General features: G+C 36.4%; 1 protein-coding gene across 8 annotated transcripts in view; it reads right to left on the bottom strand.

Annotated features, from left to right (window-relative positions):
• The window catches only part of LOC135834500 (uncharacterized), a 227,586-nt gene that overhangs the window by 37,969 nt on the left and 166,693 nt on the right, over positions 1 to 22,924 (bottom strand). Inside the window, exon 6 of one of the 8 annotated variants that reach the window (XM_065348413.1) lies at positions 2,417 to 4,889. The exons of 5 other annotated variants lie outside the window; for them this stretch is intronic. In XM_065348413.1, coding sequence (XP_065204485.1) covers positions 2,907 to 4,844 — 1,938 coding nt within the window. In that variant the 5' untranslated portion in view covers positions 4,845 to 4,889 and the 3' untranslated portion in view covers positions 2,417 to 2,906. Of the gene's footprint in view, positions 1 to 2,416; positions 4,890 to 8,809; positions 11,069 to 19,824; positions 22,017 to 22,924 lie in introns of those variants that run through there. 2 more of the 8 variants (XM_065348399.1, XM_065348405.1) reach the window with 2 other exon arrangements.

The raw sequence follows: 22,924 nt of genomic DNA, 5'->3' as shown, positions 1-22,924 counted from the left end.
TCTGATTCATAAGTGAGTATATCACAGAGACAGTGGAAAATAGCTGCGAGTTCGGCAGTGTAGATTGAAGAACAGTTATGGGTTTTAAAATTTGAAATTCTATCATTTATAGAGTAGGCATATCCAGTGTGAAGTGTTGGTATTTTTGATCCATCTGTAAAGCAAAGATTGAAAGTAATGTTGGGGAAATTTCAAGTTTCAAAAATCTACTGGAGGCTCCAGTAATTTTCAAAAAAGGCCCTGGAGACTCTAAAATGACTTGAACACACCTGAAGTCGTCTTCAGAGGGTGTTAAAATTAGTTTGCACAATGAATTTCGACTCTCCATCTTCATTTGATGAAATTTTGTGAAAATTTAAAGTTTCAAAAATCTGCTGGAGGCTCCAGTAATTTTCAAAAATGTCGCTGGAGGATCTAAAATGACTTGAACCCACCTGAAGTCGTCTTCAGAGAGTGTTAAAATTGGAGTGTAGAGTAAATTTCAGCTTTCCATCGCCATTTGATGAAATTTTGTGAAAATTTAAGGTTTCAAAAATCTGCTGGAGGCTTTAGGAATTTTCAAAAAGTCGCTGGAGGCTCCAAAGCGACTTTTAAATTTACCTGCAGTACTTCGTAGGGTATTAAAATTAGTTTTTAGAATAAATTTCAGCTTTACAACTCCAATTTGATGGAATTTTGTGGACATTTTGACTTTCAAAAATCCGCTGGAGGCTCCAGAACTGCTCAAAACGGGTTGAATCCGTTCCCAATCGATTTGGCATGTCGAGAATAGGGTATATCCCAGATTTCAGCTTTCTTGGTCAATTTGGTAAAATTTTGATTTTTTCCCTCATTTTTGGCCTAAATTGGATTTTCAAAAATTCACCAAAAATCGAAAAACGCACTTTAGCACTTGAAATTTGGACAGGTGATGAATTTTTGCATGATCTTTCGATCTACCTTTGTAAGGTTTAAAAAATTTCGTGCAAGTACTATGTTGAAACGCAAAATCTGCGATTTCGGCTGACCTGTCAATCAAAATGGCCGCCATTTTGTAAGTAAGGCCAACTTTTTTTTGGGCAAGTTTGCTTTAAAATGTTTCTTAGGATTTCCCCTTTAAGAAAAAAGTTGTCCCCGGACTATGTATTTTGTCCAAAATTAACCCCCGGAGCGCAAATTCTACCATTTCCAAGCGTTTTGAAGCGACTCTCAAAATCGGCTCAAATGCGGATAAACTCGTTAAACAGGTTGAGAGTAATACATATACAACTCGATTTTTAGCTGCCCAACTTCATATTCACGCCTTCTGGAGCAAATTCAAAATTCTGGAGAAATTGAAAATCCCGCTGGAGGCTCCAGAACAGCTGGAAATTGTGAAATTCTGATTTGGGGGTTAGTTACGGACAAAATACAGCAATTTTACTTAATATTTGAATAGTTGTTATATTTCTTAAGATGACATAAATATTCGCGTGAAATAGCATCCGTGATGTTAATAACGATTGTCAATAAATAACTACAATTGTTGGAATTTTTGTATTTTCCCAACTTTCTTGGATTTCTCACAATTTCCCAACTTTTCTCAACTTTCGCGGAACATTGGGGGGGCAGTGTGCCCCCCAAGCCCTCTTCCCTTCGTCCCTGAACGAGGGAAATATTTTGGATTGCAGAAAGGCTAATTTTATGGTCATTATTGCCAATTTCAAATAACAGTAAGAATTTGCCAAGTTTTAAAATTCAGATTTGGGAGGTCATGGGTTTCAGCCAAAATGCAGCCATTTGGGCAAAACACGAAGCATTCGAGGTATCCATCTGGAAATTGGCTCAAATGCGGATAAGCCCTTGAAGCAGGTTAAAAATGAGCTACAACTCGATTTATCTCTAACCAAATTGATATTTCCACACCTTATGAAGAAATTAATAAAATCCTGGAGAAATTGACAAACGCGCTGGAGGCTTCGGAATGACCAGAAATGGTGAAATTTGGTTCTGGAGAGTTGATATTAGTTTCAGGACCGATTTACGTCATCTTTACCGAATAAATACTTGAGGTACCTAATTGAAATTGTGGTTATGGGGGTTTCAGACCATGCTTTCCCAAAAATCGCACTACGATTCAAATCGGAAACGGACACTTTAAAAGGGTCAATTGTGAGTTCGATGTTTATTCAATTCTTCATTTGAAGTTTGAAGTTGTTTGCTCCAAACTATCAAATTTTAATGGTTTTTACAAAAAATTCTGAAAATTTCAGTTGTGAACTAAAAATTCAGTCGCAGGAAAGCCCTTCAGAAATGGGTAAAAAAGAAGTCTAAGAAATGTGATAAAAAGTAGGTAACATGTAGGTAACTAGTTGAAAATTCTCAATTTCTGCATTGATTTAGAGTCCTCTCTCCTCGATCTCGACAATTCCTGTTAATGAGTAGATAAATAGATGGAAAGAAAATCAACAATGTTTATTTTCAATTTTTCATTTTTATAAAATGAAATTTTATAATAAGAATGATAATAATAATAAAAAGTATCACACTCATTAGTATAGCTATACCTAATAAGGTACATATTACCTATAGGTAATAAAATATCGAATAACTCAATACAGCAATAAAATATGATAAATTATGTTATAATTCGAATCCAAACGTGGTTTTCAGGTGCCTGATATTTTCGACGGATTAAAAATAGAGCCCAGCGCCGACAGCAAAATAATAATTTTGCTGTAATTTTTCGTAGATTATAAAATCACCCCAAAATACAAATTTGTATGCAAAATTAAATTCAACTTCTCAAAATAACTATTCGTTTCTGAGCTGAGAAGAGAGGCTTTTTTAACATAGTGTAGCTATAACGAAAAGTTTTGCCACTTGAAAAAACCAAAATATGCGACCCCCCCCCCTGGAAATTTGCTTCTTGAGTGAGTTAAGCCGGCTCAGTCGAGCAGATTACTCGGCAGCGGCGGCAGCGGCTTGAAAAAAATTTGTGGCGGCGGCGGCGGAGCGCGGCGAGGCAGGGCTCTAATAGAAAAACGCCCTCTGAACTCCTGACTGATTGACAATGAATGCCTGAAGTTGCGAACTTCATCGTCATTGCCCAAACACCAAAGTAAAATTGTTTGTATATCGTCAACTGAAAAACGCTTGAAATCAGAAGGGGCCAGAAAATCACTTACATAATTCAAAAATTCCTGTTTTAGAGCGACTATTACGTCCTCTGTTTGTACCAATGTTTTGATGAAGTGTATCAAACGACCGGATGATGCACAAGGGAACTGAACAAACATGCAAGCACGTAGAATGCTTTCAACTCGACGAAACGATGCGAATCCATTTTTAAAATTGACAGCAGTCTCGGCATTGTCAGAGGCATCGTTGATGAACTCATTCATCAATTCGACTTCAGTAAGATGCCTCTCATTAATCTCTAAAGAATCATCGGAAAAACACGAGTGCGTTATGAGCTGTTTTATAACTTTTCTTTTGTTTGTATCAGTACAGCAAAAGATCAAAACATAGTTTAGTTCTTTAATGTATCCATGATACATCAGCATATTGCAATATGAACCGATATTCCCGTATTCAGCCATAGAGGTTTCTTTGAATAGGTTAATATCGTTTTCGTCTTTGAAGCACAATTTCATTATTCGATGCAAATCTGTTCCATACATATCAGTCATCACATGACGCCAATTCTTATGCCAAAAAGCATTTCTCTCTTCGAACGAAGCATCCGACAGCACAGTCAATAAAAACCTAGTTTCTTTAAATTGTGCGGGTCTGATTTGGTTTCTGATAAACAACTGGTCGCGAGTCAAAATGTATTTGATTGCTAATCGTTTCAATTCATCTGTAGAACTTCTCCATACTTCGCAACACAAATCAGAAGCGTTATCTCCGGTTCTCAACCAATCACCAAGTCGGAAAGGGTCTTCTTTATAATACGTGTCATTAGTCTCATACTCGATAAGCGACCCAATTAGAAGTGGGAAATTACTTTCGTTCATTTTGTTCTTAATATACATCCACGTTGGGAGAAGGCAAAATTTACCATTACGATTGGTCAACAAAGCACACATCAGGGAACTGCCTTTTTCAGCGACAAACTCATCGAGCTCTTGATCACTTAATGTGGGCAAAATGAACCTAACAAATGTTTCTTTAATGTTTTGGGACAGATCAATGGCATGAGCGAAGCGATTTTCTGGGCTAGTACGATTCCAAAAATACAATACGGATGACCAATGATGAGATGGAGATTTATAGGATCGAAGGATTACGTCAGCGTGTGTATCATTGCCATAATCGGCTATCTGATCCGGTTCGTTTCTCAGCTTTGAAATCCAATACAACAATTCAGGATTTCTATTGAAATAGAATTCATGCAAGCTTATTTTCTCTGACATCGAATGCCAAATCCGTCTAATATCGTCCTCAAGACAGTACATGCAGGCAATTATGAATTTTTCCTCATTACCCAGTCGATCACAAATCATCATTCGTCTAGCTGTACGAAGAAAATGAATATTACCGACATGATCACATGTAAAATCATAAAAATTGTGCAAAATACTAAATTCATCTTTGCGATGAAAATCAAACAGTCTGCGGTAATGGTATTTCACCCATTCGTTTATAGAGGAGACGACTCTTTGGCTGCATTCTTGAATCACGCGTTTGATTGGAGAAGGCGCGTTGGGGGGTAAATTTTTACACAAATCCAATTCTGAGAAGAATTCTTTAAAATCGTTATTCACGCGATTTTTGACTTCCCAGCGCCAAAATGCGGAAACAAGTGTGGTAGATGAGATATCTTGCAGAGTTGCTGGACTCGGATAGATGAGGTCAAAAACGTTGGATACCATTTCAGTCATTTCAAGTCTTCAATTTGCCTCGATTCCAGGTTGAACAAATCGAATCTAAAAGTGTAAAATTAGAGTTAATTTTGTGAAGTAATATAGGCCCATGTGTTAATTTCCCGATGTTAATGAACGCAACAAGGTCGTCGTCGGTGGGGACGGGGGGGGGGTGAGCAGCTAGCCTCGAGATCGCACTTTCTGGAAGGCTTGGTCAGAGAAGGTCCTGTGATGAAAGAAAACCCCATGTTTGGAGACATTGGGGGAATGGTCTAAAGCATAAAACTCAACAGACCCGATACAAAAAATATGGTTTTATGACGTGAAATTCCACACAACTGCTCAAAACTGCTTCAATTTTAATAGGTATATTTTTTATGAAAGAAAAAAAAAACAGTAAAGGACTCCAAAATACACCACCAGCCAAAATTTCTGGTACTGAAACGCATTTTTCGATTTTTGGCGAATTTTTAAAAATTCAAATTTAGACCAAAAAATGAAAAAAATCAAAATTTTACAAAACATTGACCTGAAAAGCTGAAATTCAGTTTGCACTTCATTTTCAACCTCCCGAGTTGATTGGCAATGGGTTTAAACGGATCTGGAGCCTCTAGCGGATTTTCGAATTTTTCAGTTTTTAAAAATTGCGGTTAAAATGAAATTCAGTTCCTATAAATTCTTTCAAAACCTCTACCTATTGGAAAAAAATGACTCTCAAGCCAAAGTATGGAATTTCATTTTCGAAACGAATGAAATATTTTGGGACCCAAAAGGGTCCAGTTTTTTGGTCAATATTTCCAATTTTAAGTAACAGTAAGAATTTGTCAAGTTTTAAAATTCGGATTCAGGAGGTTGGTTCAGCCAAAACCCAGCTATATTTGGGCAAATTCCAAAAATTTTCCAACGAACAGAAAAATTGATTTAGGTAATGATATAGTAGGTACAGTCATTTTAGCAAAATTTTTAATCGAACCTCGGAAAAATCAGGAGCAAGCTGAATTTTACATTATTTGTTCAGATTGGTCTCTAAAACAACCCATCAAAAGTTGCACCCCGCAACTTGACCGCTACCCCCGCAAGAGGTCATTAACCTTTGCCGGTACAGGTTTTTCGGCTGTATCGCCGACATGAAGGGTCCGAGAGAAAAAATGTTCAAACAAAAATTATTGTTCTACGATAAATTTAATACCAGCATGACCAGTTCAGCTCTTCCCAAAATGGCGATTTCACCCTTACTACGGAGGGGGTAAAGTTGTCAATTTTATGAAAATTGTTTTTAAAAATGAAAATCGACAATTTAAAACGTGAACTCGATTCACGATAGACCCGAAAATATTTTGACCAAAGTTGCATACTGCAACTTGTCTGCCATCCGGCCAAGAGGTCATTAACCTTTGTCAATCTACGTTTTTCGGCTATATCGCCGAAATGAAGGGTGGTCGGAGGGAAAAAAGTGATTGAACTAAAATTCTTCTACGTCAAATTTCCAATAGGCATGACCAGTTCAGTTGAAATATATTTTTCGATTTTTGGTGAATTTTTGAAAATCAAATTTAGGCCAAAAATGAGGGAAAAAATCAAAATTTTATCAAATTAACCTGAAAAGCTGAAATTTACGATATATGCTACCATTTTGAGCAGTTCTGGAGCCTCCAGCAGATTTTTGAAACTTGAAATTTCCACAAAATTTCATCAAAAGCAGTTGGAAAGCTAAAATTCATTCCGTAAACTAATTCCAACACGCTGGGGATTTAAAGTCGTTTTGGAGCCTCCAGCAACTTTTTGGAAATTACTGGAGCCTCCAGCAGATATTATGCTTGAAATTTTCATAAGAATTTACCAAACAGAGTTGGAAATCCAAAATTCACTCTGTACTCCAATTTTAATACGCCATCAAGTCGACTACAAGTTGGTTCAAGTCATTTTGGGGCCTACTGCAGCGACTTTTCAAAAATTCCTAGAGCCTCCAACAGATTTTAGAAACTTAAAATTTCTTAAAAAGCAGCTGGAAAGCTAAAATTCAATCTGTAAACCAATTTTAATTCACTATGAAGTCGACTACCGGTAGATTTCAAGTCGTTTTGGAGCCTACAGCGAATTTTGGAAATTACCGGAGCCTCCAGTTGATTTTTCAATGCTCAAAATTCCCATAAAATTTTACCAAACAGAGACACCCCATTTTTGACATTATTCTTAGGTGGATCGCAGGCAGTTTCAATCCGTTTTGGAGCCTCCAGCAGATTTTCAGAAACTTCTGTTTTTCAAAAAATGTCACAAAATCTATCCGAATCAACTATCGGCTTTCAAACTCCATTTGATGAAATTTTGTAGAAATTGCAAATTTCAAAAATTTACTGGAGGCTCTAGTAATTTCTAAAAACTCGTTGGTGTCTATAAAACAACTTGAAATCTACTTGCAGTCGACTTCATAGCGTATTAAATTAGTTTACAGAATGAATTTCAGCTTTTAAACTCCATTATGTTTCAAAAGTCTACTAGAAACTCCAAGAATTTTCAAAAAGTCGCTGGAGGCTCCAAAATAACTCAAGCCCACCAGCAGTCGACTTAATAGCGTTTATAAATTGGATTGCAGCGTTAATTTCCGCTTCCCAAAACTTTCTGTTCGTGAAATTTTGTGGGAATTTCGAGTTTCAAAAATCTGCTGGAGGCTCCAGAATTGCTCAAAATGATTTGAAATCGTTTTCAATCGATTTGGCAGGTCTAAAATAGCATATATCGTAAATTTCAGCTTTTCAAGTTACCTACTTTGGTAAAATTTTGATTTTTTTTCTCATTTTTGTCCTAAATTTGATTTTTACAAATTCATTAAAAATCGAAAAATGTATTTCAACTGAACTGGTCATGCTTATAGGAAATTTGACGTAGAAGAATTTTAGTTCAATCACTTTTTTTTCCCTCCGACCACCCTTCATTTCGGCGATATAGCCGAAAAACGTAGATTGACAAAGGTTAATGACCTCTTGCGGGAATGGCAGGTCAAAATATTTTCGGGTCTACCGTGAATCGAGTTGACGTTTTAAATTGTCGATTTTCATTTTTAAAAACAATTTTCATAAAATCAACAACTTTACCCCCTCCGTAGTAAGGGTGAAATCGCCATTTTGGGAAGAGCTGAACTGGTCATGCTGGTATTAAATTTATCGTAGAACAATAATTTTTGTTTGAACATTTTTTCTCTCGGACCCTTCATGTCGGCGATACAGCCGAAAAACCTGTACCGGCAAAGGTTAATGACATCTTGCGGGGGTAGCGGTCAAGTTGCGGGGTGCAACTTTTGATGGGTTATTTTAGAGACCAATCTGAACAAATAATGTAAAATTCAGCTTTCCCCTAATTTATAAATTCGTATTATGCTCAAAAACAAGCATTCGACGTATTCATCTGGAAATTGGCTGAAAAAATGTAGATAAGCTCTTTGAACAGGCTAAAAATAAGCCTCAACTCGATTTTCATCTCACCAAATTGATATATTTCTATATCTTACGGAAAAATTAGGTATAAAATCCTGAGGAGTTGGAAAATCGCGCAGGAGGCTTCAAAATGGCCAGAAGAGGAGAAATTCGTTTCTGGAGAGTTTATATTAGTTTCAGGACCGATTTATGTCGTGGTTATGGTGGGGGGGGGGGAGTCAGACCATACTTTTCCCAAAAATCGAAGCATGATTCATATCGGAAGCGGATATACCTTGAAAGAGTCACTTCTGAGCTCGACGTTTTTTTTATTCCTCGTTTGAAATTGTTTGTTCCAACCTCTAAAATTTTATGGTTTTTACAAATAATTCTGAAAATTTCAGTTGTGAACTGAAAATTAAGGCGCAGGAGACGCTCTTCAAAAATGGAGAAAAACGAAGAAGAAATGTAATAAAAAGTAGGTATGTAACAAGTTGAAAATTCTCAATTTCTGCATTGATTTAGAGTACTCTCATCTCGATCTCTCAATTCCTCGCAATGAGTAAATAGGTGGCAAGAAAAGTCATAATGTTTATTTTCATTTTATAATAATAGGCACTCCGAAGGTCCAGTGTCTATATAATAGGCTAATGATGATAATAATAAAAAATAACACATTCATAAGTAGCTAGGTGCCTATAATATACCTTATTACAATAAAATATCGGATAAACTCAATACACGATAAATGTTACTTATAATTCGAGTCCAAACGATGGTAAGGGTACCTCACATTTTTGACCGATCAGAAAATCGCTTTTCGAACTCCTCGATTTCTTCAGCGGTTCTAAAATACCACTTTAAAAATTCACCGAAATTGGGATCAGTTTTCAGCTCAGACAGATTGGCTTCACTCCTCACAAGACGGAAAACATGACTGATTGATAATGATTGCTTGAAGTTGGTAACTTCATCTTCATTGCCCAAACACCAGAGTAAAATTGTTTGTAAATCATAAACTGAAGCACCCGTGATATTACCATCCATCAGAAAACTTCTCACATAATCCGAAATGTCCTGTTTCAAAGCTACTATCACGTCCTCTGTTTGAACCAATGTTTCGATGAAATGTATCAAATGATTGGATGATGCACAATTAAACTCCGACATAATGCATTGACGTAGAATCTTTTCAACTCTACGAAACGATGCGAATCCATTTTTGAAATTGGCTGCTGTTTCGACGTTGTCAGAGGCATCGTTGATGAACTCATTCATCAATTCGACTTCGGTCAGATGCCTCTCGTTAATCTTCAAAGAATCATCGGAAAAACACGAGTGCGTTATGAGCTGTTTTATAACTTTTCTTTTGTTTGTATCAGTACAGCAAAAGATCAAAACATCGTTCAGTTCTTTAATGTATCCTTGATACATCAGCATATTGCAATATGGACCAATATTCCCATATTCAGCCATAGAAGTTTCTTTAAATCGGTTAAGATCGTTTTCGTCTTTGAAGCACAATTTCATTATTCGATGCAAATCTGTTGCACGCATATCAGTCATCACATGACGCCAATTCTTATGCCAAAAAGCATTTCTCTCTTCGAAGGAAGCGTCCGACAGCACAGTCAATAGAAACCTAGTTTCTTTCAATAGTGTGGGTCTGAGTTGCTTTCTAATAAACAACTGGTCTCGAGTCAAAATATATTTGATCGCTAATCGTTTCAATTCATCAGGAGAACTTCTCCATACTTCGCAACACAAGTAAGTGTCATCTCCGGTACATAACCAATCATCAAGTCGGAAATGGTCTTCTTCGAAAAGAGAATTATCATAATAATTAGTCTCATACTTGATAAGCGCCCCAATTAGGCGTGGAAAATTACTTTCATTCATTTTGTTCTTAATATACATCCACGTTGGAAGTACGCACAATTTATCAAAGCTGTTTGTCAACAAAGCATACATCAGGGAGCTGGCTCTTTCAGCGACAAACTCATCGAGCTCTTGATCACTTAATGTGGGCAAAATGAACCTAACAAACGTTTCTTTAATGTTTTGGGACAGGTCAATGGCATGAGCGAAGCGATTTTCTGGGCTAGTACGATTCCAAAAATACAATACGGATGTCCAATGATGAGTTGGAGATTCATAGGATCGAAGGATTTCGTCACCGAATATATCTGCATCATCACGATAATTGGCTATCTGATCCGGTTCGTTTCTCAGCTTTGATATCCAATAATACAATTCAGAATGTCCAGGTAAGCAGAAAATATAAATTTTATTCAAGCGTACTATCTCTGACACCGAAGGCCAAATCCGTCTAATATCATCCTCAAAACAGTACATGCAGGCAATTTTGAATTTTTCCTCATTACTCAGTCGATCAGAAATCATCATTCGTCTAGCCGTACGAAGAAAATGAATATTGCCGAACCGGTTGCACGTAAAATCATAGAAATCGTCCAAAATATCATAATTATAGTTGAGATGAAAATCAAACAGTCTGCGGTAATGGTAATTCACCCATTCGTTTATAGAGGAGACGAATCTCCGAATGTATTCTTGGATCATGCGTTTGATTGGAGAAGGCGTGTTAGGGGGTAAATTTTTACACAAATCCAACTCTGATAAGAATTCTTTAAAATCGTTATTCACGCGATTTTTCATTTCCCAGCGCCATAATCCGGTAACAAGTGCATTGCGTGAGATATCTTGCAAAGTTGCTGGACTCGGATAGATGAGATAAAAAACGTTGGATACCGTTTCAATCATTTCAAGTCTTCAATTTGCCTCGATCCTCGATTCCAGGTTCAACAAACGAATCTAAAATCGTAAAGTTAGAGTTAATTTTGTGGAATAATAGACCCGCGTGTTTCTTTTTCTATGTTAATGAACGCAATAAGGTCGGCTTGGTGAGGGGGGGGGACAAAAGGGCGGCTAGCTTCGGGCTCGCGCTCTGGAGAGCTTGGCGAAAGAAGGGCCTGTGATGAAAGAAAACCCTTTGTTTGGTGACATTGAGCGAATGGTCTAAACCATAAAACCCAACAAACCCGATACAAAAAATGTGGTTTTATGACGTTATATTTCACGCAACTGCTTCAGTTTGCAGATGATACAACTATGTTTTTAAAGGGTGGTAGCTGGGACACACTGCTTAAAAAAACAGAACATGTTCTCAAAAACTTAATTTGTTGGTTTAATGCAAATTGCATGAGCTTGAACTTGGAAAAAACAGTAACAGTCCCTTTCAATGTAACACTCAAAGAGGCAGACCTTGTAGCAGAAACTCTCTCAACTCTACCTAATGTCTCGAGTGCTGCAAAGTTCATAGGGGTTGATGTTCAATGCAATTTAAAATGGGATATATACATCAACAAATTAAACTGTCGTTTGTCATCTATAAACTTTTTACTCTTTCAGCTACACCAAATTACAAATCAAAAAACTCTCAAGTCTTGCATATTTTTGTAGGGGGAGATTATGCATAAGTAATGAATTAAGCACTTGGACTCCATCTAAGAAGGTTATTCACGTCAGTCTTAGATGGTAATTAAATTAGTCCTAATCCTGGGTTCTAATCAGAGGAATAATTAATTAATATCTCACCCTCCACTACCAGGACCCCCTCGGACCAGAGAGCTCCACCTAGGGGTCCGGCCCTAAATACGAGACTGGGTATGAGTCAGAATAAATAGCTAATATTTTGTAAATGAATTTACTCCCTATTACCTAAGATCTAAGTGAGGGACCCAGCCCAGGTATTATCATTGGACGAATTTAGAGAAGTGTATGATCGAATGTATATACAGAAATAAAAACACAAATGAACTTCAAGACTGTTTGTAATTATTTCATTATGTAGAGAAAAGATCAACAATGGTTGGTATCTCATGAAAGATAATTACAATTGAAGTTGAACAAGAATTACTACATTCATAGCCTATTCTTGTGGATTTGGGGAAAAAGAGTATTTTTGATAAAAAAAATTAGATAAAATGAATAAAGGATAAATACCTTAGAATTGGGACAGACAATATAATTACCAGACCAACACTAGAAAGATAATTAAAAATTGCTGTTTAGTGTTGTTCTGGTATGTACTTCCAGATAGTACACACCTTGTCTAGCTGTATTTGATTGAATTAGTAGGGAGAATTCCGAGCCAGTGGAAAAATGGTCCCTCGTGAGCATCATCTCTGTGCTAGTTTCAGTACATTGGAATCAATAGAATCAATGTACGTGGCTAGACCTCACACTTCCCTGGCAGTCCAAGCTCGTAGTTGGAGCTGACCAGGTCAGGTGGCAGTAGAATGAATACTGAAGTTCTTAGAAACTAACTTGAGAGAGCTTAAGGTATAAAATATGAATATGGGATGAGCTGCGGATGCAGCGGCTGCGCGTGATGGTGCGCTGTGATTGGCTGGATATTAGGTCATATCTCGCGGAATTACCCCTTTCTATGATAAGGCTCGTGGCGCGGATATTCGCGTCAGGTTGGGTAATATAACAATGTTTTTTCTCCCAATTGAGCGGTATAAAAAGCATGAATTTTCTCCCTCTACATTTTGGACTATTTCACTCTACAATGGCCTATGGGGTAGTTTTTTGGGGAGGTAATGCATCTACCCATACAACAATGACCATGCTAATTTTGATGTGAATGTCGACCCATCCACATCCGTCACTTTTGGATGCTACATGTCGATGTGAATTTCAACCCTGTGTTGAGCTAATTGTCAACTGATGTTGATCTGCATTTGTGTCGACAATTGGCTCACACACAGGGCCAAAATTCACATTGACATGTGGCATCCAAAAGTGACGGATGTGGATGGATCGACATTCACATCGAAATTTATGTCCACCTCCTGCTTTGTAAAGTTATAAAATTTGAGTTTGAAAATTTTTAATTTTTTTTCAAAAATGATTTCCTCTGATGTGGCTATTATTGCTCATGCTGAAAACAGCATCAATGCAAAGTCCACTTCCGAAGAAGTACAGATGAAAAGTCTGAATAATCAAAGAGTTGAACAGAAATTCCTTATATCAAAGATGGTGCAATACTTTATCTAAGAGTACTAAACTAATCCATTTTCATGTCGACATGTCGATGTTAATGTTGATGTGAAATTCGACATCAACAAATACATCCACAATATCAACATCATAATCTACAACTCCAAACTGTGGAAATGTGAATAATTTCATCAATGCCCTAAAAAATTTGTTTTCCTCATTGAACAAGATCATATTTTTGAATGTTTACCAAACTTTTAAACACTAAAACAGAAATTTTAATTCTGAAAAATTGGTTGACATGGTTGTAGATGTAAATTTCAAGCATCAAATTTTGCATCTACATGTTGAGATGGCATGTGAAGGTATCAGAAATAATTAGAAAGTTTTGAAAGTTTTCATTTACCTGGCTTTTGTATGGACAAAAGATTCCTACTAAATAATTAATTGATCACTTTTCCATCATTATGTTGGAAAAAAAACGTAGTCGATGTAAATGTTGACGTTGACAATTGTTGTGTGGGTAATGTGTCAAGCAAATTCTCACACTACAAAACTGTGCAATAAGAACAATTTATAAAATACCTCAAAGACAAACATGCGGGCCCATCTTTGTTGATAATGAAATTCTCACTACAATATCACAATATATTTTGGACATATCTCTCATGGTTTATACTTGGGTTATAACTTTCCTAAAAATTAAAATTAAAATTACCCATCCATACAGGACCAGATCACGAGATAACCTTAGACTTAGAACTCCCCACTACTGCACAAAACTTTTCTAGTGTAGTCCTGTATCATCTGCTGCAAAAGTATATACTTAATCGTATTCCAGGGAGTGTAAAAAACCAGCCAACTGCAAAAAATTCAAAAATGCCCTCAAAGAATGGCTGATAACTAGGACCTATTATACCGTGGAAGAATATCTCAGCTCCCTGGATCAATAAGCATTCAATTTTTTTTTGAAATAACCTGGAGTAGATTTTATGTAGGTACCTATAGTTTTAAATCCTCATCTTTTCATGTTTTAATCATGTCTTTTTATCCTATTAAAGCTGAAATTTGTATTCCATAGATAATAAGTATTATTCAAATAATTTTGTTTCAACTATGTAATGCTTAATGTGATATGATGGCAGCAATGCTGCCGCATGTATCTCAAATAAAGAATTTCAATTAAGTAGATATATATTTTTTAAGAAAGAAAAAAAAGTAAAAGACTCCAAAATACACCACCAGCCAAATTTTCAGGTACTGAAACATATTTTTCGATTTTTGGCGAATTTTAAAAAATTCAAAGGGTACCCCCGGATAAGATAGGCAAAATGCCCTTAACCTCGGATTTCGATGAAACTCACAGGATATGTTTAGTATCCCCAAAAAATAATTTTGGGCCCATAACCCGCTCCCCACCCCACCCCCCTCAGGCAGGGGGGGCCAAAAAACGCGTTTTTCAGGGGGAAAATTCTGCATCAGCGAGTAATTGAGGTAAATTTATTCTGTAAACGAATATAGTTAGAGGATACATGGGGGTACCTCCCTGAATTTTTTTAGAATTTTTCATCGCATGGGGGGAGAAGGAGGGACAGAAGAAAACTTTAAATCGACATTACTCCGGAACGAAAAAACATACCAAAACGATTTTTTCGTCAAATATGTATTTTTAGGTCTACTTTCTATAAGTATAAATCATCACCCGGCCATTTGGAGTGGTGGGTCAAGCTCAAAAGCTCAAAAAACTCTCAAAAAAACACGTTTTTTACGTTTTTCTCCAAAAATATGGACAAATGGCCGAAATCGAAGAGAACCAAGTTGTTCAGCGTGAAATTTTACCTCAGAATGGGTAATTGAAAATTCATTTATACCGCGCGATGGTATGGTAAAACTACACGCGCAGAAGTATTTTTGCTAATGTGTATGTATCAAGATAGCTAAAAGGGTATTCCTGAGTAAAATAGGTAAAATGCCCCTGTCCTCAGATTTCTGAAACTTTGATGAAACATCGTTGGGTACCTTTAAAAAAAAATATTGGAGCCAAAAAAAATTCCCCCACCCCACCTCCCTTGCTCATAATAGCGAAAAAACGTTTTTTTTTTTGTGGGAGGGATCATGCTTCAACGAGTTTTGAAAAAAAAATCAGTATTCACTCAAAATATGTACTTAAAGAAGATATGAATGTAGCAACGTAATTTTTTTCAAAAATTGTTGGCTCCCCAGGGGGAAGATATTGACAAAAGAAAATTTGAAACTCCCGTATCTTTAAACCTAATTCAAGCACATGAATTTTTTTTCAAAAATATATAAGCATGAGTACTATAATTGGTATTTTTTTTTCAAATTTTCCCTCCAGGTGGGCCATCTTCATAAACTCAAAAACCACTCAAAATTGTGTTTTTTGAGTCACGGCACCACCAAAAAAAAGCGATTTGTAATTTTGCATTCTGACCTCCAAAAACAATAGAAAACCAACGAACTTCTTGAAACTCTAATCCCCCTATCACAAATTTTGGGGCGAAAGTAGATTGACAATATGGGTATCGTTATCATATGAATCGTATATTCTGAATTCACTTAAAATATATGGGGGAGACAGTATAATGATTAATGAAAGTACCTACAAACCTACATACATATTTGAGATTCTGCGTCGATCTATGCTATTGCGGATGCCGTCAAAATCCAAGTGCACTTTTAGAGTTCTACTGAGCGATTGAAAATTTGCAAATCTTTTTTTTGGGGGGGGGGGGGGGGTATTAGTAGTTGGTGTTTTGAAAATTTTTTCTTTGCAAATGTTTCGCTATAATGAAGAAGAAACATTGAAAGATTTATTTCTGAAACTGAGGAAATATTTTGGAACGCAGTGACGCCAATATTTTAAGTTTCAAAAAATCGAGAAAAATTGCAAAAAATTCCTAAATTGTGGGTAGTTACTTTTTCGAAATCAGCAATAACAATTAAATGTATTATTGTGCAAATTGCAATCTCAATAAGTCCATAGGAACCTCACATTTTACGTTTGAAAATTGTCACACAGTTTTTGCACTAATTTCAGAGCAATTTTTAAGTAAGTATTTTTGCTAGCTTCCCAAACCAACATTTTATTTATCGCTTTTTCGTGTGTTTTCAGATTTGCAATTGGATAAATTGTTCTGTCGTTTAAAATTTTATTCTGTCGCTTAGACATCCTTTTTTGTCGGGAGGACTTGTCGTGATCAATAATTAAAAATAGTCGCTCTGACTCATTATTTTGTCGTTGAAAACCTGTCGTTGTAAAGACCCTACTTGTCGCTACCACAGCATTTATTGTCGTTTGCTGGTGTCGTTCAAACACCCTTTTCTGTCGTGCGATTATATATTTCCCTAAAAATAATAGCATAGAATGAACGCAGAATCTCAAATAATTTTATTTGGGACTGGGTCTTCATTTTTCTCAAAAGAAATTGGGTACAGGGGCTACAATGAAAAAACACGGTTTTTTCGAAAATACCCCCAACTTTGAGGTCTCATATGTTTTCCTTTTTTTAGGGGCACTTCTAGAGCTAGCATTTTTCTGTACAACTTTCAACTCAAAATGAGTCAAAATTACGGTTTTTGCTGTAATTGATAAAAATTCACAGTTTTTTCCCCAATATTTAGCGACCCACCAAATCTACTACTTAGGTAGAGGTATACTTATTGTGTTTCCAATGTACTTGGTAGGTAACTCACATAAAAATTTAATGGTCGACACCAAAAAGAAACCTTTCTGATAGTTCTGAGTTAAGATACTATGTACTTGAAAAATACTTTGTAATTCAAGAAAATCTTGATTAAGAAGTTGCATGGTGTTAATTGCGCTGTAATGAAGCATTTTTCACAAAAATCTAATTTTTGGACAAACCCTCTCCTCAATGTGACCATTAGGAGGATCCAACTTCAAATCAAACTTTATATTCGTGTTCAGCGAGTTCGATTCATATGATAACGATACCCATATTGTCAATCTACTTTCGCCCCAAAATTTGTGAGAGGGGGTGCCGGGTGCCTATGGCCCCAAAATTAGAGTTTCAAGAAGTTCGTTGGTTTTCTATTGTTTTTGGAGGTCAGAATGCAAAATTACAAATCGCTTTTTTTTGGTGGTGCCGTGACTCAAAAAACACAATTTTGAGTGGTTTTTGAGTTTATGAAGATGGCCCACCTGGAGGGAAAATTTGAAAAAAAAATACCAATTATAGTACTCATGCTTATATATTTTTGAAAAAAAATTCATGTGCTTGAATTAGGTTTAAAGATACGGGAGTTTCAAATTTTCTTTTGTCAATATCTTCCCCCTGGGGAGCCAACAATTTTTGAAAAAAATTACGTTGCTACATTCATATCTTCTTTAAGTACATATTTTGAGTGAATACTGATTTTTTTTTCAAAACTCGTTGAAGCATGATCCCTCCCACAAAAAAAAAACGTTTTTTCGCTATTATGAGCAAGGGAGGTGGGGTGGGGGAATTTTTTTTGGCTCCAATATTTTTTTTTAAAGGTACCCAACGATGTTTCATCAAAGTTTCAGAAATCTGAGGACAGGGGCATTTTACCTATTTTACTCAGGAATACCCTTTTAGCTATCTTGATACATACACATTAGCAAAAATACTTCTGCGCGTGTAGTTTTACCATACCATCGCGCGGTATAAATGAATTTTCAATTACCCATTCTGAGGTAAAATTTCACGCTGAACAACTTGGTTCTCTTCGATTTCGGCCATTTGTCCATATTTTTGGAGAAAAACGTAAAAAACGTGTTTTTTTGAGAGTTTTTTGAGCTTTTGAGCTTGACCCACCACTCCAAATGGCCGGGTGATGATTTATACTTATAGAAAGTAGACCTAAAAATACATATTTGACGAAAAAATCGTTTTGGTATGTTTTTTCGTTCCGGAGTAATGTCGATTTAAAGTTTTCTTCTGTCCCTCCTTCTCCCCCCATGCGATGAAAAATTCTAAAAAAATTCAGGGAGGTACCCCCATGTATCCTCTAACTATATTCGTTTACAGAATAAATTTACCTCAATTACTCGCTGATGCAGAATTTTCCCCCTGAAAAACGCGTTTTTTGGCCCCCCCTGCCTGAGGGGGGTGGGGTGGGGAGCGGGTTATAGGCCCAAAATTATTTTTTGGGGATACTAAACATATCCTGTGAATTTCATCGAAATCCGAGGTTAAGGGCATTTTGCCTATCTTATCCGGGGGTACCCTTTAGACCAAAAAATGAAAAAAATCAAAATTTTACAAAATATTGACCTGAAAAGCTGAAATTCAGTTTGTACTTTATTTTCAACCTCTTGAATTGATTGGCAATGGTTTTAAACCAATCTGGAGCTTCCAGCTGATTTTTGAATTTTTCAGTTTTCAAAAATTGTGGTTAAAATTGAGATTTAGTTCCTATAGGAATTCTTTCAAAACCTCTAACTATTGAGAAATAATCCATTTTGGTAGGTATCGCGGTTATCGAGTAATCCACTGCTGAAATGGATGATACATTTCAAGTTCACTGAAAACTTTGACAACCCGTAGGCTCAACCTTTAAAAAAAGGCTAGAAGGCTACGATTTGCGCCTTTGGTCATCCCTTTGGAAGATCTTTCCACAGGAAAATTTTCAAAAAAATCGCCGACCCTACTTACTACTTTTTGGTCGAATTGACGTGGAATGACTCTCAAGCCAAAGTATGGAATTTCATTTTCGAAACGAATGGAATATTTTGAGACCCAAGACGGTCCAGTTTTTTGGCCAATATTGCCAATTTTAAGTAACAGTAAGAAATTGTCAAAGTTTTAAAATTCAGATTCAGGAAATTGGTTTTCAGTCAAAACCCAACTATTTGGGCAAATTCCACAAATTTTCCAACGAACAGAAAAATCTATTTAGGTACCTATATGATATTTCTTCCTTTTATAAATTCGTATTCTGCCCAAAAACAAGCATTCGACGTATTCACCTGGAAATTGGCTGAAATGTAGATAAGCTCTTTGAACAGGCTAAAATGTAAAAATAAGCCTCAACTCGATTTTTATCTCACCAAATTGATATTTCTACACTTTATGGAGAAACTATAAAATCCCGAGGAGTTGGAAAATCGCGCTGGTGGCTACAGAATGCCCGGAAATAGAGAAATTCGGTTTTCTGTGGAGTTGATATTACCTACTTAGTTTTAGGACCGATTTACGTCATTGTTATGGGGGTTTCAGACCATACTTTTCCAAAAAATCGAAGCATGATTCATATCCGAAGCGGATATATGTACCTTGAAAGGGTCACTTCTGAGCTCGACGTTTTTTTTATTCCTCGTTTGAAATTGTTTGTTCCAATCTCTAAAATTTTGGGGGTTTTTACAAAAAATTCTGAAAATTTCAGTTGTGAACTGAAAATTAAGACGCAGGAGACGCTCTTCAAAAATGGAAAAAACCGAAGAAGAAATGTAATAAAAAGCAGGTATGTAACTAATTGAAAATTCTCAATTTCTGCATTGATTTAGAGTCCTCTCACTTCGATCTCTTAATTCCTCCTAATGAGTAAATAGATGGAAAGAAAATTAAAAATGTTTATTTTCATTTTTATAAAATAAAATGAAATTTTATAATAATACTTAATAAAAAGTATCACAATTATAATAAAATATCGGATAACTCAATACATGATAAATGTTATAATATTCAAATCCAAACGATGGTTTTCGTGTAAGTACGTCATATCTTTGACTGATCAGAAAATTGCCTTTCAAACTCTTCAATTTTTTCAGAGGTTCTAAAATACCACTTTAAAAATTCATCGAAATTGGGATCAGTTTTCAGCTCAAACAGATTGGCTTCACTTCTCACAAGACGGAAAACATGACTGATTGATAATGATTGCTTGAAGTTGGTAACTTGATCTTCATTGCCCAAACACCAGAGTAAAATTGTTTGTAAATCATAAACCGAAGCACCCGTGACATTACCGTTCATCAGAAAACCTCTCACATAATTCAAAATCTCTTGTTTTAGAGCGACTGTCGCGTCCTCGGTGTGTACCAATGTTTCGATGAAATGTATCAAATGATCGGATGATGCACAATTAAACTCAGAAATAATGCATTGGCGTAGAATTTTTTCAACTCTACTAAACGATGCGAATCCATTTTTGAAACTGGCTGCTGTTTCGGCGTCGTCAGAGGCATCGTTGATGAACTCGTTCATCAATTCGACTTCGGTCAGGTGCCCCTCATTAATGACCATAGGTTCATCGAAAAAACACGAATATGTTACGAACTGTTTTATAACTTTTCTTTTGTTTGTATCAGGACAGCAGAACATCAAAATATCGTTCAGTTCTTTGAAATATCCCAGCTTCATCAGCATATTGCAATACTCACCGATATTTTCGTGTTCAGCCATAGAGGTCTCTTTAAATCGGGTAATATCATTTTCGTCTCTGAAGCACAATTTCATTATTCGATGCAAATCTGTTACACGCATATCAGTCATCATATGACGCCAATACTTATGCCACAAAGCATTTCTATCTTCGAACGAAGCGTCCGAAAGCACAGTCAATAAAAACCTAGTTTCTTTAAATAATGTGGGTCTGATGTGCTTTCTGATAAACAACTGGTCTCGAGTCAAAATATATTTGATTGCTGATCGCTTCAATTCGTCTGGAGTACTTCTCCATACTTCGCAACACAAGTAAGTGTTATCTCCGGTGCTCGACCAATCATCAAGTCGGAAAGGGTCTTCTTCATCGACAAGAGTATTATCATAATAATTAGTCTCATACTTGATAAGCGCCCCAATTAGGCGTGGAAAATTACTTTCGTTCATTTTGTTCTTAATATACATCCACGTTGGAAGAACGCAAAATTTATCAAAGCTGTTGGTCAACAATGCATACATCAGGGAGCTGGCTTTTTCAGCGGCAAACTCATCGAGCTCTTGATCACTCAATGTGTGCAAAATGAACCTAACAAATATTTCTTTAATGTCTTGGGACAGGTCAATGGCACGAGCCAAGCGATTTTCTGGGCTAGCACGATTCCAAAAATACAATACGGATGACCAATGAAGAGATGGAGATATATAGGATCCAACGATTACGTCAGCGAGTGTATCATTGCCATTATCGGGCATCTGATCCGGTTCGTTTCTCAGCTTTGAAATCCAATAAAACAATTCGGGATTTTCTTCTAAATGTGAATAGTTCGTCACATTGAAGCGAAGTCTCTCTGACACCAAAGGCCAAATCCGTCTGATATCATCCTCAAAACAGTACATGCAGGCAATTTTGAATTTTTCCTCATTACTCAGTCGATCACAAATCATCATTCGTCTAGCTGTGCGAAGAAAATGAATATTGCCGAACCGGTTGCACGTAAAATCATAAAAATCATGCAGAATATGAAATTTATTGTTGCGATGAAAATGAAACAGTCTTTTGTAATGGCCAAACAACCATTGTTTTATTGAGGAAACGAATCTCTGGCTGTATTCTTGGATCATGCGTTTGATAGGAGAAGGCATTTTGAGGGGTAGACTTTGACACAAATCCAATTCTGATAAGAACTCTTCAAAATCGTCATTCACACGATTTTTGACTTCCCAGTGCCATAATGCGGAAACAAGTGCGCCAGATGATATTTCTTGTAGGGTTGCTGGACTCGGATAGATGAGATCAAAAACGTTGGATACCATTTCAGTCAGTTCAAATCATCAATTTGCCTCGATTGCAGGTTGAACAAACGAATCTAAAATCGTAAAATTAGAGTTAATTTTGTGGAGTACATAATATGTCCATGTGTTTCTTTACCGATGCTAATGAACGTAACAAAAGCGCCTAGTGGGGACGGCAAGGGGCGGCTATCCTTGGGCTCAGCAAAAAAAGGGCCTGGTATGAAAGAAAACCCTATGTTTGGTGACATTGGGGGAATGGTTTAAAGCAGAAAACTCAACAGACACGATAGGTACTAAAAATGTGTTTTATGACGTGATATGTAAGTAGAGCTTGGGTTTTTTATGCAGGAATATGATGAAAGTATGCAATATTTTATGCAATTTTCTCAACCAATGTATGCAAAAATTTAAGTTTGAGTAACGTACCCCTGAAAAGGATTTTTCAAGCTCTCAAAATGAATTCAGTGATCAAAAAAAAAATTTTTATTTTTAAAAAATAGGCAAAATAAGTCATTCATTATTCATAAATGATTTCGGCAAAAAATTTTCTCGATGTTATTTTATGATGAGCAGGATTGCCCTGACCACCTGTAGGTATTCATAACGTAATCCCTCCGCTACGTAGTTTTATGATCTTGCCGACCTTAGGCAAGATTATGCGAATTCTACTGTAGGGGCGCACTCATGGCTATCACACGATAATTCTGTCGAAGCTGAGGTCCAGCTCCAGCTTCGTACTTGCTAAAAAAATCAGTCTTCTGACGGAACAGTTCGCGACCGTTTCTTCTTAAGCTCAACCAGCTAAATGTTGCTGACCAGGGTATCCTTATGGTACTCTGGTCCCTACATTTTTAGTGTATCCATCTATAGATGGAATTATTTGATTTCTTTTTATAACGCGATACTTCGTTAATTCCTCGTAAGACCGTGGTACTTTTTGGCTCATCTCAAGATTAATCCGGAAATCTGAGATGATAACTAG

The sequence above is a fragment of the Planococcus citri genome, chromosome 2 (assembly GCF_950023065.1).
Source record: "Planococcus citri chromosome 2, ihPlaCitr1.1, whole genome shotgun sequence".
NCBI lineage: Eukaryota > Metazoa > Arthropoda > Insecta > Hemiptera > Pseudococcidae > Planococcus > Planococcus citri.
The sequence above is the reverse complement of the archived record's forward strand: the minus strand, read 5'-3'. Positions and strand labels throughout refer to the sequence as shown.